We start from the raw sequence: 17,470 nt of genomic DNA, 5'->3' as shown, positions 1-17,470 counted from the left end.
TATAAAATATTTACTATTAAAAAGAAATTTCAAAAATACAATTATTTTTATCAAAATCGATAGTTATTACAAATTAAATATAAAGAAATAAATTATGTATATTAATTATTTTTTTTTATTATCAACTATTTTTCATGTTATATACACATATAAAATTCTTGTAGTGAATCCAAAAATTGCATATTCTCATGTCAATTTTTTTTCACAAATTGCTGATATTCTAACAGATGCTGGACATGATGTTACTGTTCTTACCATTGAAATGGACCCTACAATAACACATCCAGGTGCTTATAAAGCTAAGGTTATTTCAGTTCCTGTTTCAAATGAAGTAAAAGATATGTTTTCTGATACTGTCAGTGGTGATTTTTTGTGGAATTTAACTCCAAGTATATTTTCACAAATTAAGGTAAAACTTTTTAATAAAAAATATATTCTATTAATAAAAAAATTTTTTTATAGCTTTTAACAAAATCTGTTGAGTGTATTAAAAAACAATCATTAGATGTTCTTTATAATGAAGAATTAACAGAAATAATAAGAAAAGAAAAATTTGACATAGGAATTGCAGAAGCATTCAATAAAAACATTTTTGGATTATTAAAAGTCATGGGAATAAAAACTTATGTATGTGGTCTTTCAATGTCATTAATAGACACTCTTTATAGAGATTTTGGATTACCATTTCCATCATCTTTTATTCCTTGTCAAATGGCACCATATACTGATAAAATGACATATTTGGAAAGATTCCAAAATTTTATTTCTCATCATATTGGTTCTATAATCTTTTCTTTATTTGATAATGTAATAAGCATACAAAGTGAAATTAACTCAAAATATGGAGAAGGATTTTTTGATAGTCAAAATGCTGTTGGTGATTGTTCATTTGTAATTATCAATTCAAATCCTTTCTTAGATATTCCTGGTCCAAAAACACCAAAAATGATTGAAGTTTCTGGTATTGGTATTAAAGATAGTAAACCTCTTAGTAGTTATTGGAATGAAATTCTTTCATTAAGAAATCAAACTGTTTTAATATCATTTGGAACATTTGCTAAAACTATAAATATGCCACAAGATTTTAAAGATGGAATTTTAAAGACAATAAAAAGATTAACTAATATAACATTTATATTAAAATATGAAAACCCTGATGATGGTACTGGAAAAGATATTGAAAATTTGGTAATTAGTAAATGGTTACCTCAAAGTGATTTATTAAATGATTCTAGATTATCATTATTTGTAACACATGGTGGTATGGGTAGTATAACAGAGCTTTCATTTAAAGGAGTACCAGCTGTAGCAATTCCTTTGATGGGAGATCAATTAAGAAATTCAAAATTACTTGAAAAACATAAAACTGGAATTGTTATGAATAAATTAGACTTAGTAAATCCTGAAGTTTTAGCAAAACATATAAAAACAATTTTAAACGATGAAACTTATAAAAAAAATGCTCAAATAGTATCAAGAAGATTAAACAAAAGACCTATTGGATCTAAAGAACTTCTCATTAAACATGTAGAATTTGCTGCAGAATTTGGAAAGTTAGATGTATTAGATTTAGGTAGTAGAAATATGAGTACAATTAAATATTATAATCTTGATATTATTATACCATTATTTTTAGGAACATTATCAATTATTTTCTTATTAATTTTTATAATTTTTAAATCTGTTAAAAAATGTTTAATGCCAAAAATTAAAAAAGATTGATTTAACTTTTTATTGTTAAAATAAGTTTAAATTATTCATAAAATATTTTGAACTTTCAATTTTATTTAAATTTATTTGTTTTTAATTACTTTTTAATTATAATTTTGTTAATAATATTTTAATAAATTTTATACATAAATATTTTTGTAGTATATTATATACGTTGTACTAATTAACCATTTGTGAAAACATGCAATTCAACAATAATGATAAAATAATGTATTTTACTTTTTTTATGACTTGTGATTTATTTAATCTCTATAATAGTAATGCAAGAAACTTGCTCTGAACTATTTTTTTAAGTTTAAACATTTATTAATATTTTCTGATAGAAAAAAATTCATTGATAATAAAAAATATTACTATTTTTCTCCAAAAATTTACGTTTTTATAATTATATTGCAGAAAAAAAAGGCTAAAATAAATATAACCAGACATTTTAGAGCAAATCTTGACCCAATGGTAAAAAATAGTCAAAAAAAAACCGTTGGAAATAATTTATTATCAAAAATAATAAATTTTTAAGGTAAATTTAAGGTTATGGTAATTTAAAAAACTAGTAAATTTCCATTTTGACAAACTGCATTTTAAAATAATCTTTTTGATGAAAAAGAAGATGTCTGAGGTTAACTTTGTTAGCTAAATTTAAAAAAAACCTGAGTTTGAAATTTCTATGTTAAATGTATTTAAATTTTAAAAATTTAAAAAAAAAAAATAAATTTAACTTATTCCCTATCGAAAAATTTTAAAAATATTAAAAAACATCGCTACTTATAAAACAATAACTATTAAATTATAATTCTAAATATAATTTAATAAAAAAAGTTAAAAAATTATTAAAATTTTTTATAATAAAAATGTGACAAAAAACAAACAACTTTTTTTGGAAATTGAATATACCACTATAGTCATTCAATAGCCCTTGAAATGGGATGAATTTTGAATATAATCAACAATATTCCAAAATTGAAACTTCAGGAGTTATAAGGATTCAAAGTTGAAGGGCGAAATTGTGGAATATTTTTATATAAATTTCGATTTCTATGATAATATTGTAAAATTTTAAAAATAATACTTTTTTCTAGATCAATTTTTTACGAGAAATTCATTAAGTTTATTCACATCTTCATAGGACTTCTAGAAATGAAGATATGATAAGAAATATGTTTAGAAAAAAGTTTTAAGAATTTAGTGATAACTCAAGTAAATGAAGTCATAGAATCATGAAACTTGATGCGCTGGGCTTCTTTCGTAATTTAAGGTATACCTTACGTTGAAAAGTTTTTTAAATTTGCAACCGTTTTTGAAATACTATGCTTGGTACTTTTTCGCGCGTAATCCATTGTCACCATTTTTTTATATCTCACAAGTACTTAAAGATATAAAAAAATTTTAAAAGTAGACCCCATTTGAAAACTCAATTGAAGATGATTGCAGAAATCTGATTGCATTTATCATGATTTTGAAGTGAGATATGACCAAGGGCGGAAATTTTTCTAAAATATTCATTGTTCCCGACTTTTTAGTATCTCATCAAATACTTATCCTATGAAGATGGGACTAGTTTCATTCGATTTATATTCAAAATTAGGTCTAGAATATTAATTTTCGTATCTATAACATTATTATTTTTAGAGATATGAAAATTGGCTGAAAATATTCTATATTACCGACTATACCTTAAATATTGTGATAAAAAAAACAACTTTTTTTATAAATTTGAATATGCTACTGTAGTTATTCGGTAGCTTTTGAAATGGGATGAATTTTTAATATAATTAACAATAACTTTATTTTGAAGTCACGTATGCATAAGAAATTTTTTTTGAAAATTTGAATATTAAATATATATATAATTTTGCATATTTATGTAAAAAATTTTTTATTTTTTATCAACTATCAAATGCTCTATTTACTTTATATTTAATTAAATTTTTTAAAACTTTTTTTATTTTAATTTTTATTACTTTAGTACGTCAGTAACTCTAAAAGAGATATCAATTTTTATACTTACATAACAATTTATTAAAAAAAAATTAAAAAAACAAGTGTAATGAATATTTCTTCCACACGCACTGCTTACTTAACCCAAAACTAACTACCATCAATATCTCTTTTTTTATATTGCTACATCTTTAAGCTAATATGTAATGAATTTTTTTAACTACATGGATATTTTAATTTACTTGAAACTTTTTTATTTTTAATAAATCTAAAATTACAAAAATAATTTAAATTTACTAAACAAAATAATTTTTTTCATGAATCGTGAGAAAAAATGATACATCTTAAATTTAATTCTCAAATAATATTATTTTAAAAAATATGTTTTTATTATTATAACTTTAAAATGAAGATTGTTGATTTTACATGACTAAACCAGTTTCAAAATATTCTTTTAATAATTTTTGCAAACTTTAATCATGAAAATTTTATTACAACAAAAATATTGAAAACTTTTTAACTTTAATTATTTTTTTACAAAATTATTTAAAATGTCTTTTAATGTTTAATCCATTTTTTTTATAAAATATTATATTAAGTTTAATTTGTTATCAGGTATAACTTTTTTACCATAAAATTTATTTCGTATAATTTCCAAGTTTCTCTTTTGATTAATAACTGTTCACTAAATCATAATAGTATATAAAGTTGTAACCAACTCAAAATATTTTTTTTTATTTAAAAGGACAAACTATTAGTTGTAAATGAATTTAAACAAATAAAGTACAAATAATTTATATTGATAAATGTAAATTAAATTTTAAAACAGATTCATTAAAATCATTTTAATATGTCAAAAATTAAAAGTCACAAGAATATAAAAAAATACAGTATTAACATTATCAAGTTTTTAAGTTTTAAAAAATAATGGAATAAATAAAAAAAATATGTTGGTAAAAACCAATAAATTATTTTTTAAATCATTACAAATTATATATTTAAATAAAACTGTTTATTGAACGTACTGAAAATCACATAATTCGTAGGATCATATTTAATTATGATATATTACATTTAATTTAATACAACCTTAACCTTGTTACAAATAAATATATTCTTTTTTTTTCTTTAGAATATTTAAAAAATGTAACCTTTTTTTTATTATTCTTAAATCATAAATTATTTTGAATGTATGTTTTTTGTATTCATGTTACAAGTTATATTAAAACATTGTATATTTTGAAAGAGAAAATACATAAGATATTTAATTAAATATATTTTAATTTTTGTGAACAAATAATAATATTTATACTCACTTTTTAATTAATGTTTTATTTGTTGACAAAAAAAAATGTATATCTTTTTACAAAAAAAACGTTCTTTAAAGATTATTTGTTGTTTTTAAAAAATTAAACAATACCGTTAAATAAAAAATACGGATAAGTATTTATTTTTCATTTTATTTCTTTCTTATGAATAAAAATAGATAAGGTTTTTATAAAGATAATAACAATATGACATTTTCAAAAATAAATTACATGTTTTTTTTTCTTAATTAAATATAAAATAAAAGTTTTGCAATTTATATTTATTTTAAATAAAACAATAGAAAGAAAATTTTGTAATGAAGTATATGTATAAAAAATAAATAATTACAAAAATCAAAAAAAAAAAATCTTTTTTTTTATATATAGAAAGATTAATTTAATAACTGTGCCAATTAACTATTTTAAAAAAAAATAGTACTAAATAAACCAAAAAAAAATGAGAGAGAAAAAAAAACAAGTTAGATGAGATACGAAAATACAGGTTAATGAATCTATAATATAAAAATTGTAAAAATAACAAATATGTTATATTTAAAAATATTGTAATCATCTTCCAATATCGGAAACATTTTTATTTTGCCCTTTATGTTTATAAAAATAGTTAGAATGTAATTGTAAAAATGCAGTATTTATATTTCATTATTTAAAGAGGTGTTTATTTTAAGATTACTTTTATCAAAACACTAACAATATTATATATATATATTTTTTTATTTTTCTTATAGTATTTAGTTGTAAATTTAATTATAAAAAATGAAAATAATATAAATATTTTTTATTATAGCTTAATTAAAGATGGGGCAAACTAGTAGTTCAAGAAAAAATTCTTATGCTGTTAAAGATTCACAACTTACCAACTTTGATTTTGGTTTTGATGTTGTTCATTCTGACTATGATAATTACTATGATAAACTGATTTCTCTTCATAGTGTTGTTGATAGATCCACATTTGAAGTAAGATTATTTTAATTTTATTTTTAATAATTATTTTAAGAATATTTTTGGAGAATATTTTGGTAAACCTTTATGGGATTTTTATACTACAAGATCTGAAATTGTAGAAATTTCAAAAGAATTATTTGCTAGAAAGACAAGACTTCTTTTCAGTAATAATTATGGAATATTTTTACAAATTTTTCCAACTATTGATGAATTATTAAATGCATGCTTTGTTGGAGCAAACATTGAATTATTAGAAGATGATAAAGAAATTATAAAACAAATAAAAGAACAAATGTTACTTACTAAAGCTGGAAAAGATGGAAAGAGTGGAATATTACTTTGGATTCAACGTAACTGTCCAAGACTTTTGGTTCCTCTTCAAGTAAAAATAATAAATGCAATTACTGGAAAACCAAAAGTATGTTTTATTATTATATATTTTTTTTATTGATTATAAAAACTTTTTTTAGATTAATTATGATTTTACATCAGGTCTCCTTTCACCAGCTCAGATGTTTTTAGTTAAATCAGCCTTGAATCCAATAACATATTTAAATGTTCAGGGATCAAGCATTTTTAATGAAAGTGGTATTAATAATTGGACACGTTTATACTCGTCAATAAATCATGGTATAAGTGTTAAAAAGTTTGAACATTATGTATTTGATTATAAAAGACCAACAATTTCAATATTTCAATTAAATAATGGTCAATTGAGTGTTCTTGCATTAGACACAGAATGGAAAAATAGTCCTAATAATTATGGATCATCTTTTACAACTTTTATTTCTATTAAACCAAAATTCTTTAGAACTGTTAAATCAGATTCATTATATAGTAATCTCCTTCTTAACTCAGTAAAAAAAGGAATTTCTTTTGATGATATTTTATCTATAAATGAAGATTTTTCAAATGTTGTAGCTATGGAAGCTTGGGGTGTTAATGATGAAACAGATATTGTTGGACAAGAGAAACAAAAAGAATTATATAAACAGGATTCTTTAAAAAATCAAAAAATTCATATTCAAAATGCATTTAATGATTTAAAAATTAACAAATTGCGTGGAAAAAGTTTTGATCAAGGAGAATCATTAAAATCAAATGAAGATAATTTTAATAAATCGGCTGAAAATTAAAATTATATTGCAATTTTTTTTTTGATTATTTAATAATTTTTTTTTATTTGTAGATGTAATAATAAAGTGATATTTTTTTATATGATAAATTAATAAATATATATTTTTGAAACCTTGACTTTTTTTTAATTTTTAAAAGATTTTCTAATATAATCCACTTATCAATAATAAATTATAACTTGTATTATTTTTTGATTAGGTCACAGAATTTTAATGTTAATTTTTATTAATGATTTAATTAAAATTCTTTTGAAAATATAAAAAAAAAACAAATTTTAAACTTTTAACCTATTTTAAATAAAAAAATAAATATTTTTAATTACAAAAATTTTGTTAATCTAATTTATATGTTATTTTTAAAAGATATGTCTCTTCTTGTCTACCATTTTCAGCATTTTCAACAAATAAAAAGACATCACAATTTGTTGTATGATAAACTTCAACCGGTAAAAAATTTATATCAACAGTCGTTGAAGAGTGAGGTAAAATTTGAAAGACTTCTTTAGGAAGTTGAACTAATTTTTCATTTGAACTTTTAATGTGAAATGTTTTTTTTATTCCATAAGGATTTGATACACTAATACTTCTTGTACTAATTTCACGTTTTGTCTGCATTATTGTTACTCGATATGCCTTTACAATATTTGGTTCTTTAACATTTATATCAATAAGCCACATTCCTTTTAAACGACATACATAAGGATCAACTAAACTTATAAAAATTGCACGATTTGAAGTTGTTGTTGGGAGCGTATTTATAATTATCGAAGAATGATTAATATTTTCAAGTGGAAATAATCCTTCTATTGTAGGATGTAAATGTTTTGATGAACTATATAATTTTACAATTTGTTCTTGATTTGAAATATTTTCTGTATAAAAAAGTTCTATTTTACCTATTTGACCATATATTATTTGAGATGATATTTTTGGAAGAAAATGAATATATATTCTCCAACATTTTTCTAGTTTACTATAATAAGAATCATTATAAAAATAAATAACAAAAGAATTAATATAATGTAATTTGTTACTATTTGGTTGAACTTTTATTGTTACTTCTTGATGTCCAGGAATATATTGAGGTTGTTTAAGGACACATATAACTTCTGGATCACTTATTTTTATTGATTCATAGGTACTTTGTTGAGATCCTCTTAATTTAAGAATTTGATTAAATGTTTCATCATTACTTGCAAAAAAACGAAATGTTCTTGTTATATATGTTGGAGCAGAAATAACAGTTAATTCTAATATAGATATTGGTTGATTATTATCACATCGATGAAAAACTACTTTAATAACTTTAGCATAAGAATTTTCATTACCATCTAACACTTCTTCATATTTAAATGGAATTTTAACATTTTCACTAGGTTTTAAATATATTCTCCATTCACCATTTGTATCTCTATGAAACATATTTTTTTCTACAGATCCTATATAATTATGTATTTTTTTAAATGTTTTCCATTCAATAGGATTAGTTACAATTTGTAGACAACTATCAGAAATATCAATAAGACATTCAACATTATTAGGATATGAATTTTGTAAAAGAAATTCTAAAAATCCTACTTCACCTTCAGAAACATATAATGTATGTTCTGTTGTTATTGATGCAAAAACAGCCTTAAGTAATATTCCTGCTTTACTTTCATTTCTAACATGTTTATAATTTTCTATCTCCTCTTCATATACAATTTTTTTTTTAGAAATTCTAGAAACTATTGGTTCTGAAAATGTTGTTTCAATACTTTTTTTTTCTATAAATTTTGATAATTTTTCTTTATAATCTAGCTCTTTTTGTTCTATAACTTTATTTTTTGTATCAAAACTTTGTTGTAATGTACATGGATTTATTCCTGGAAGTCTTTTAGCTCTTACTTTACAAAATATTTGATTATCCATATCTAAAAATGATAATTGTTTACATTCTATAGCATGATTTTCTTTTAAAATTGGTAATGATACATTTATACTTGGTCTTCCAATATTTGAAATACTTAAATATATAACACTAGTTGTTATATCTTTTTGAGGTAAACCATTTTGAATAACTGCTGCTTGAATAAATGTTTGAACTGCTGTTTGCCCTTGACGACAAAGATTCTAAAAAAAATATATTATATAAATATTAAAAATTTATTATACCTTAAGAGGAATTACAGCTGTACCAAGATGAACTAAAGAATCACCATCCCAAACATCAATAGAAAGTTCAGAATTAGCTAAATATTTAATAAAATCATCAGGTTTTCCTTGAAGAAATGTACTTTGATCAATAGTAAATTTTAATGAATAACCATTTTCTTGATTACTTAAAATTGCATTATTTTCATCAAGTCTTTTAAATATTATTGGATCATCAAATTTAGTATATGGTTGAATATCTGCATACAATTTTTCAGTTGTAGACATAGTAAATCTATAAAATTGAAAAGTAAAAAAATAATGTTTCTTTTCAGGTGGATCATAAAAATTGTTGCGAACAAAATTTATACCTAAAAATTGAATCATTATTTCATTTATACATAATTTATCATGCATTTCTAATGGTATATTGATAATTTTATTATCTAAAATATCAACAACTGTTGGTTTATCACCCATATAATCATATATCATTGTAAAATCTGCATTAGAAAAAGTTGAAAATACATTTCTTGTAAAATTTGTTACAATTGGTTTTTGTATTTTAACTTCCTCATTACTAGACAATGATCGATTTGTATTAATACTATATGAAGCTAAATATTGTTTATTCAATTCTTCTTCTTCTTTTCTATCTAAATTTAAGGATTCCATTAATTCTAAATTATTGTTTGTAGAAGATATTGTATTTGTCGGTGTTGAAGATTTTTTATCTTCTAATGATTTTCTGGGTTTAATTATTGGTTTGGGTGAATCAACATGATCATCTATAATATTTGTATTGTTTTTTGTTTTAATTTGCCTTGCTGAAACTATTTTTGCATCATCTTGAGTTGATAAAAGTGAAAAATTGCATTTTAATGTGATTTTTGGAGTTGAATCTAATTGAAAGAACGTTTCATTTTGCCTTATTTTTAATAAATTTTTATAACATAAAAGATAATCAGGATTTTCTCTAGGTCCTCCTATTAATGGTATTGATACAGTATTTGCTTCTCCCATACTTCCATCACCAAATGGACACCAAACACCCCAACAAAATTTTAAAACTCTTGATTCATGAATATTTCCCTGTAATCCTTTTATTCCAACAACATATTCTATTGAAAAAACTATTGCTAATCTTGGATCATTAAATAATTTATATAATCTAACACCATTAGGTATGACAAAAGAATTTAAATCATAATCAAAAACACTTGAATTATCAACACGTGATAATGAACGTGATTTCCATAATGTTGAATTATATTGTTCTTTACCTGACATATGAACAATTGTTGGATCATCAATATAACATAAACCATTATGAATTCCTATTTTTAATCTTCTTTCAAAAATTTGCATTCCATCAAAATTATTTTCTTCATAAGCCATATTATTTTTATAGGCACGTTCTCTATTTAATAAATTAATAAAATTTTCTTCAATAACTTTTTCTTGTCCATTATAATTTATTACAATATTATCAAGATAACCTATCAAAAATTTTGATTTTATACCTTTTTCAATTTTTAAAATACCAGGTATAGATTCAAAAGAAGATATAGGATAAAATTCAGGTACTAATTCTAAACAATTTTCCATAGCTTTATGAGTTTCTATACTAAATTGAATATATCCATCAATAAGAAGTAAATTTGATGGTGGAGATATTGCATCAAAAGGTTTTGAAAGAAATCTTAATATTTGACCACATCCTTTAAATAAAGGAAGAGTAATATATTTTCTGGGTACATTTTTTGGTATAGAATAATCAATTAATGCAGTAGTATGATGTTTTAAATTAAAGGCACTCCATCCAAAACAAAAAGGTGTTGTAGGGGTTCGTGGTTGAATTTCAAGTAATTCTACAACAAAATAAATATCTTCTGAATATATAGATCCATGGAAAAATATCTCATCAGATAAATTAATTACTTTACCATCACATTTATTAATTTTAGTTAATAAATTTTTTCCAAAAAAATTTTTATAATTATTATCAAAAAAATATATATTTAAACGATAAAAATCAGCAGTTTTTAACTAAAAAATATTTAATTAAATTATTTATTAAAATTAATTACCTACATTTTTTGCATCAATAATTTTAAATGTTATAACATAAAAATCTTCTAACACTTCATTTCTTTTTTTTTCTGGTGGAGGTAAATAGAAGTTGTCTCCAAAATATTCATACCATTGTTTTGGTGAACCCATAATAAACTTTTTAATATGTATGTATAATATACCTATTTATATTATTAAAAAAAGAAATGATTATCTTATTTACATATATATATATATATATTTTCTTGCCATGGCAACCATTGATGTTTTTCAAATATATTATACTTTTATCTTAACTCTTCATTTTACACCTGCTTATATAAATAATAATTATATAAATAGATAATGAGAAAGAAATTTATTGGAACTTTTTCTTTAATAATATAACATGAGATATTTTAATATTATGTATCTAATAACATAAGTTATTTTTGTATATTAAAATATTCTTAAATAAATAAAAAAATACCTATAATGGTGGAGTTATTAATGAAAAATAATATATATTTTAATTTAATATTAATAACTAGTAGTTTATTTGTTTATTATTTTTTTAACAATTTTTTAACATTATCATTAGCTTCTACTGATAAAATTTAAAAAAATGCGAATCAAAATTTTGTAAAACTACAAGCTCAGATTCTGATTTTTAATAATTATGATAATTTTAATATATAATTAGATTTATGTAAATCTTTGTTTATAAATACATTAAAATTTTTATAATAAAATAATTATAATACAAATTTTTTTTACTTACATATATAAGAAAAAATTTATTAATTATTTTCAATTATAATGAAACATTCTGTATCACCACCTGTGTCAGTTATTATTGTTAATACTACACAAGGATATCTTAAGCATAAGTATTGTTTACTAGGTATTACAGCTGTCGGTTTAATGACCTTTGCTTACTATTATTTTTCTTCAAAACCAAAACAACAATATTCAAATATTGAAAATTTAAAAGACAAAACTGCAATAGAATTTTCCACAAATGCTTCTGCATGTATTACTTCAACAGCTGATATGCCATCTTCCAATAATTAGAAATTAAAATTAATGTTTTTTTTTGTATATTAAATTTACGACAAAATTAATTTAATCAAAATTATTAATTTCATTTTAATATGCTATTAATATATTTTTATTAAATATACTTTTACATATTAATAAACATTTTAACTAAATTTTTGATTTTAATTAATTTGAATAATATAAGAAATATAAAATGACTTTACTTTTTTAATTTTATAATTTTATATTATGGTTGAAAGCTGCTTTGGTTTTAATTCTTTGATAAAATATGTTACACTAGCTGGTGTTGGTGTTGCTTTTGGAATTTATTTATCTCATAATTTATCAAAAAATAATTCTAAATTACCACCAGTTAAAAAGACAATTGAAGAACCAAGAGAATATTGTTCTATTTCTGGTGAAGAATGTTGTACAACAAATCAGGCACCACTTCATACATAATATGTCTATAATATTCTAGTTTAAAATTATATGAATCATATATGAAATTGAAAAAAATTTCTTTTGTTCCAGATTAATATGTACAAAAGCTTATTCAAATTTTACATTGGTAATTAATTTTATACTTTAAAACAACTATTACTAATTTTTATAAATAAAAAAAATATTTGATATGAATTTGATTAATTTAAATGTTACAATAAAAAATTTTTAATTAAGATTTTTTGTATTTAGAAATAGATTCATAAAATTCCGGTTTACATAAACCTTCCACAAAACTTTCAATTTCTCTATTACTCCAATCTTGAATTATTTGTCTCTCATTGTATCTTATCATTTTTTTCACAGCTATTATATCTTCAATTTTTGCTTTATTAAATTGATTTACTACTTTAATAACAGATTTCCAAAGGTTTTCTTTTTTGACAACCTCATTAAACAACTTTAAATCATAAGCTTCTTTAGCTGTTAATGGTTTTCCCAATAGCAACATTTCATTTGCTTTTAACATACCAAGAATTAATGGAAGACGATATGAAATTAAATCAGTTGGAGTTAAACCAAATTTAGTAAATGGTAGTACAATAGATGTATCCTCTGAAGCTATTGTATAATCAAAATAGGTTACCATTGCTACTCCACCACCTATAGAAGGACCATTTAATGCACCTATTAATGGTTTATCATGGTACAGGAAACAATTAACAAATTCAGCAAAATCTTTCTTCATACTTTCTTGATTTGCAATAATACCTTCAGTTTTCCATTCAAAATATTGTTTAAAATCCATACCAGCACAAAAATATTTACCATTTGCTGTTATAACAGTATATTTTGTATCTTTGCATTCATTAGAAGTTCTAACAGCATCAGATATTTCTCTTAATGATTCAAAACACAATGAATTTAATGTTCTAACTTTATTAATTGTGATTTTAAAAATATCATTTTCCTTTTCTGTTAGAATGAATTTGTACTTTTTTAAATCAACGGAGGAATGCATAATGCTACATTTTAATGGTAATTTTATTTTTAGAAAATTTAATTTTCGTATCGCAAACATCATTTAAAATTTATAAAAAAAATATATGCTTTTAAATGGCATATATTTACATAAAATTAAACATTCTAATTTGTGTACATAATTTGTAAATCATTATGTGTATGTCATTATAATATTATTCAAATTAAAATTTCTTCAAAAAAATCTTTGATAAATAATACAAAATATTAATTTTTTTTTATAATTAGTTATTCTGAAAATGGCTCAGCAGTTATCATTACAAATGGAAGAAAGTCATACTAAAAAGACATTATTTGTTGGCATTTTCTTAGCTTTTGGAGCTTATATTTTATATCATAGAATTATGGGAAGTCCTGTTATGCCAACAACAGAAACAAATGATAAAAAAGATTCTAAAAAAATAAAAACAAAGGCTTTTATTGAAAATAGTGATCCTACATCAGGAGACTGTTCTACTGCTACTCAGGGAGGATGTAGTATCAGTTCTACTGCTGATTCAAATGATATTAAAAGAGATCGCCCTATTTCAAAAAATCAATCAGCAGTTGTTTCTCAATATTTAAATTGTTCATTACAAAAAAATATTTAATGAAAATTTTTTAACAAAATTGTAAATACTAATTATTCTTTTAATTTTAATAAAATTTATTACAAATTTTTATAATGTATAAATATTTGAAATTCAAAAAATTAATAAAATTAAACTTTGAATTTTTTTTTAACTATATAAAGATTATATTAACTTACTTGTGCGGTAGCAGTTTTTTTCATTTTAATAAGATACATAACCAGAACCAACAATTAAAATTATATTACTCATAATTTTTTACCATTAACTTTTAAAAAATTAAAAAATTCCTTTAAAATTACACTTTTTATTTAGAAAATTTGTTTTATAATATTCTAAATTTGAAGCGCTGATTTTGTAATTTTATTTTTTGAGATAACCAATATTATAATTTCTAATAAATTCTAAAATTAACTTTTTTTCTCATTTCAGTAATAATTCTAAAAGTTTATAGTAGAGAAAATATAATGTCATGTAAAATAGGAGCGAATAAAATAAAATTTATACAACTGGTAAATTTTCTGCGGTAAGTGGTTTAAAAACCCAATTTGAGGTAATTATTGAATTCTGAAGTATATTCTTTAGTATTCAAAATTTTGGATTGAAGCTATTATTGGCTTCTAATATAAAAAAGTGGTTTTTTGTCTATGTTTGGTCAATTTTAAACCATGAGAAAATATTTTCTTTCAAAATCTTCAAAAAGTTTGATAATAAGCTATTAAATTTGATTTAGTTTAACTCAATAATATTTAATTTTTTTGTGAATAAAAAATACCTGTGACTTAATTATAATAATAATTTAATTTAATCAAGAAATAAAAATGTATATACAATTAAAACTTTTACAAAGTATGTCAAAAAAAGTTGACTATTTCATTTGATAATGTTTGTATGTCTGTTTACACAAATGTAAATAGTATGTAGAAAATAAGTGAGTGAAATAAAAATGATATAGTCAGAATTTTACGCGAAGTCGTCGGTTTATAAAACCCAGTTTGAGGTAATTATTGAATTCTGAAGTATATTCTTCAGCTTTCAGAATTTTGGAACGAAGCTGTCCTCAGCTTCTAATGTTCTAATGTTAACGACAGAAAAGCAATTTTTGCTTCATGTCTGGACTACTTTTACGTCCGTTGAAAAGATAACCTTCTTAAAATGTTCAAAAAAGTTTGGTAATAATTCAACAAATTTTTAATTTAATTTAACTCAATAGTATTTGATTATTTTTGAAATATAAAAATACAAAATATCTGTGACTTAATTATAACAATAATTTATTCAAGAAATAAAAATGTATATACAATTAGAACTTTTACAAAGTATGTCAAAAAAAAGTTGACTATTTCATTTGATAATGTTTGTATGTCTGTTTACACAAATGTAAATAGTATATAGAAAATAAGTGAGTGAAATAAAAATGATATAGTCAGAATCCTAGATGAGATCGTCGGTTTATAAAACCCAGTTTGAGGTAATTATTGAATTCTGAAGTACACTCTTCAGCTTTCAAAATTTTGGAACGAGGCTTTTATTAGCTTCTAATATTAACAGCAAAAAGAGTTTCTTGATTTGTGTTTGTTCAATTTTAAACCATTAGAAGTTAATTTCTTTCAAAGTCTTCAAAAAGATCAGTAGCAAACTAACAAATTTAATTAAATTAATTTTTTTTGTAAATATAAAAATATCTGTGACTTTATTATAACAATAATTTATTCAAGAAATAAAAATGTATATCCAATTAAAAATTTTACAAAGTATGTCAAAAAAAGTTGACTATTTCATTTGATAATGTTTGTATGTCTGTTTACACGTACGTAAATAGTATATAGAAAATAAATGAGTGAAAGAAAAATGATATAGTCAGAATCTCACATGAAGTCGTCGGTTTATAAAACCCAGTTTGAGGTAATTATTGGATTCTGAAGTTTATCCTTCAGCTTTCAAAATTTTGGAGTGAAGCTTTCACTAGCTTCTAATATTAACAACAAGAAGTGTTGCTTGGTTTATATTTGTTCAAATTTTAAACCATGAGAAGTTAATTTCTTTCAAAAAGTTTAACAATAAATTAACGAATTTAATATAATTTGACTCAATAAAATTTTTTTTTGAAATATAAAAATACCTGTGACTTTATTATAAGAATAATTCATTCAAGAAATAAAAATGTATATCTAATTAGAACTTTAACAAAGTATGTTAAAAAAAAGTTGTCTATTTATCTAGAAAATGTTTGTATGTCTGTTTACACAAATGTAAATAGTATATAGAAAATAAGTGAGTGTAGGAAAAATGATATAGTCAGAATTTTACATAGAGTCGTCGGTTTATAAAACCCAGTTTGAGGTAATTATTGAATTCTGAAGTATACTCTTCAGCTTTCGAAATTTTGGAACGAAGCTGTTCTCAGCTTCTAATGTTCATGAGGTAAACGATAACAGCCGTTACCAGGTTATTTTACTGGTAAGTGGAGAAAAAGGATAAAATTGTTTCGAGAATAGAAATTTTTTAATAATTAAAAAATGAAGAAATTTTTAAGAATCTCTCATGTCTGATTTTTTATTTAACGTATGAAGACATATATTCTAAAATATTTTTTATTAGTATTTTTTATAAAATGGTTATTTAACAATTTGAAAAATAACTAATGAAGACAGTCTCTTTCTTCACCTGGAAAACGTCCAGCTAGTTGAATAGTACCAGCGTCATAAATTTTCTTTGGTGTTTTACCACTGGAAATGTATGAACTTGGAATTTTAATTGTAAATTTTCTTTGACATGGTTTTAAACCATCATTGCAATCATGGAAGATGTTAAGTTTAGGATCAATGGGACCAATTTCATCAGTGTAACCTTTAAGGTCAAAATTACCTTGAGCATCAGTTTTCATAGATGCTAAAAGATCATCAGCATCACCAGGAACATCATCTTCATCCCATAATTTTACAAGAACTTTAGAAGCTGGTTTTCCATCACAAAGTAAACGTCCTTTAATTCCAACTGATTGTGTTCTTCCAATCAACGAATTACCAAAATTAACAAAAATAATAATAAGTAAAAAATATTTCAAAATCATTTTCCTATAAAAATGAAAATATGTTGAGAAGGATATCAATCTAAT

At 22.1% G+C, this 17,470-nt stretch overlaps 8 protein-coding genes across 8 annotated transcripts; 5 read left to right on the top strand and 3 right to left on the bottom strand.

The window, feature by feature from the left end:
* Positions 1-94: 94 nt before the first annotated feature.
* SRAE_2000355800 (UDP-glucuronosyl/UDP-glucosyltransferase family-containing protein) lies at positions 95-1,722 on the top strand (the record flags this gene model as incomplete). Its single annotated transcript, XM_024654765.1, has 2 exons — positions 95-409; positions 463-1,722. 2 exons carry the CDS (start codon positions 95-97, stop codon positions 1,720-1,722), a joined length of 1,575 nt encoding a protein of 524 aa, XP_024508104.1.
* Positions 1,723-5,789: 4,067 nt separating this feature from the next.
* On the top strand, positions 5,790-7,072 carry SRAE_2000355700 (TLDc domain-containing protein; the record flags this gene model as incomplete). The annotated part of the gene is made up of 3 exons (XM_024654764.1): positions 5,790-5,948; positions 5,989-6,354; positions 6,407-7,072. 3 exons carry the CDS (start codon positions 5,790-5,792, stop codon positions 7,070-7,072), a joined length of 1,191 nt encoding a protein of 396 aa, XP_024508103.1.
* A 333-nt stretch (positions 7,073-7,405) lies between these two features.
* Positions 7,406-11,428, bottom strand: SRAE_2000355600 (Nephrocystin-4; the record flags this gene model as incomplete). The annotated part of the gene is made up of 3 exons (XM_024654763.1): positions 7,406-9,184; positions 9,227-11,254; positions 11,300-11,428. The coding sequence occupies 3 exons, from the start codon at positions 11,426-11,428 to the stop codon at positions 7,406-7,408; spliced, it is 3,936 nt and encodes a 1,311-aa protein (XP_024508102.1).
* A 648-nt stretch (positions 11,429-12,076) lies between these two features.
* SRAE_2000355500 (Hypothetical protein) lies at positions 12,077-12,331 on the top strand (the record flags this gene model as incomplete). The annotated part of the gene is made up of 1 exon (XM_024654761.1): positions 12,077-12,331. One exon carries the CDS (start codon positions 12,077-12,079, stop codon positions 12,329-12,331), a length of 255 nt encoding a protein of 84 aa, XP_024508101.1.
* Positions 12,332-12,547: 216 nt separating this feature from the next.
* On the top strand, positions 12,548-12,760 carry SRAE_2000355400 (Hypothetical protein; the record flags this gene model as incomplete). The annotated part of the gene is made up of 1 exon (XM_024654760.1): positions 12,548-12,760. The coding sequence occupies one exon, from the start codon at positions 12,548-12,550 to the stop codon at positions 12,758-12,760; it is 213 nt and encodes a 70-aa protein (XP_024508100.1).
* A 214-nt stretch (positions 12,761-12,974) lies between these two features.
* SRAE_2000355300 (Enoyl-CoA delta isomerase 2, mitochondrial) lies at positions 12,975-13,763 on the bottom strand (the record flags this gene model as incomplete). The annotated part of the gene is made up of 1 exon (XM_024654759.1): positions 12,975-13,763. One exon carries the CDS (start codon positions 13,761-13,763, stop codon positions 12,975-12,977), a length of 789 nt encoding a protein of 262 aa, XP_024508099.1.
* Position 13,764: 1 nt separating this feature from the next.
* On the top strand, positions 13,765-14,373 carry SRAE_2000355200 (Hypothetical protein; the record flags this gene model as incomplete). Its single annotated transcript, XM_024654758.1, has 2 exons — positions 13,765-13,780; positions 14,012-14,373. 2 exons carry the CDS (start codon positions 13,765-13,767, stop codon positions 14,371-14,373), a joined length of 378 nt encoding a protein of 125 aa, XP_024508098.1.
* Positions 14,374-16,993: 2,620 nt separating this feature from the next.
* Positions 16,994-17,425, bottom strand: SRAE_2000355100 (Transthyretin-like family-containing protein; the record flags this gene model as incomplete). Its single annotated transcript, XM_024654757.1, has 1 exon — positions 16,994-17,425. One exon carries the CDS (start codon positions 17,423-17,425, stop codon positions 16,994-16,996), a length of 432 nt encoding a protein of 143 aa, XP_024508097.1.
* Positions 17,426-17,470: the final 45 nt, after the last annotated feature.

The sequence above is a fragment of the Strongyloides ratti genome, assembly GCF_001040885.1.
Source record: "Strongyloides ratti genome assembly S_ratti_ED321, chromosome : 2".
NCBI lineage: Eukaryota > Metazoa > Nematoda > Chromadorea > Rhabditida > Strongyloididae > Strongyloides > Strongyloides ratti.
This window is presented reverse-complemented; position numbering and strand designations above follow the sequence as displayed.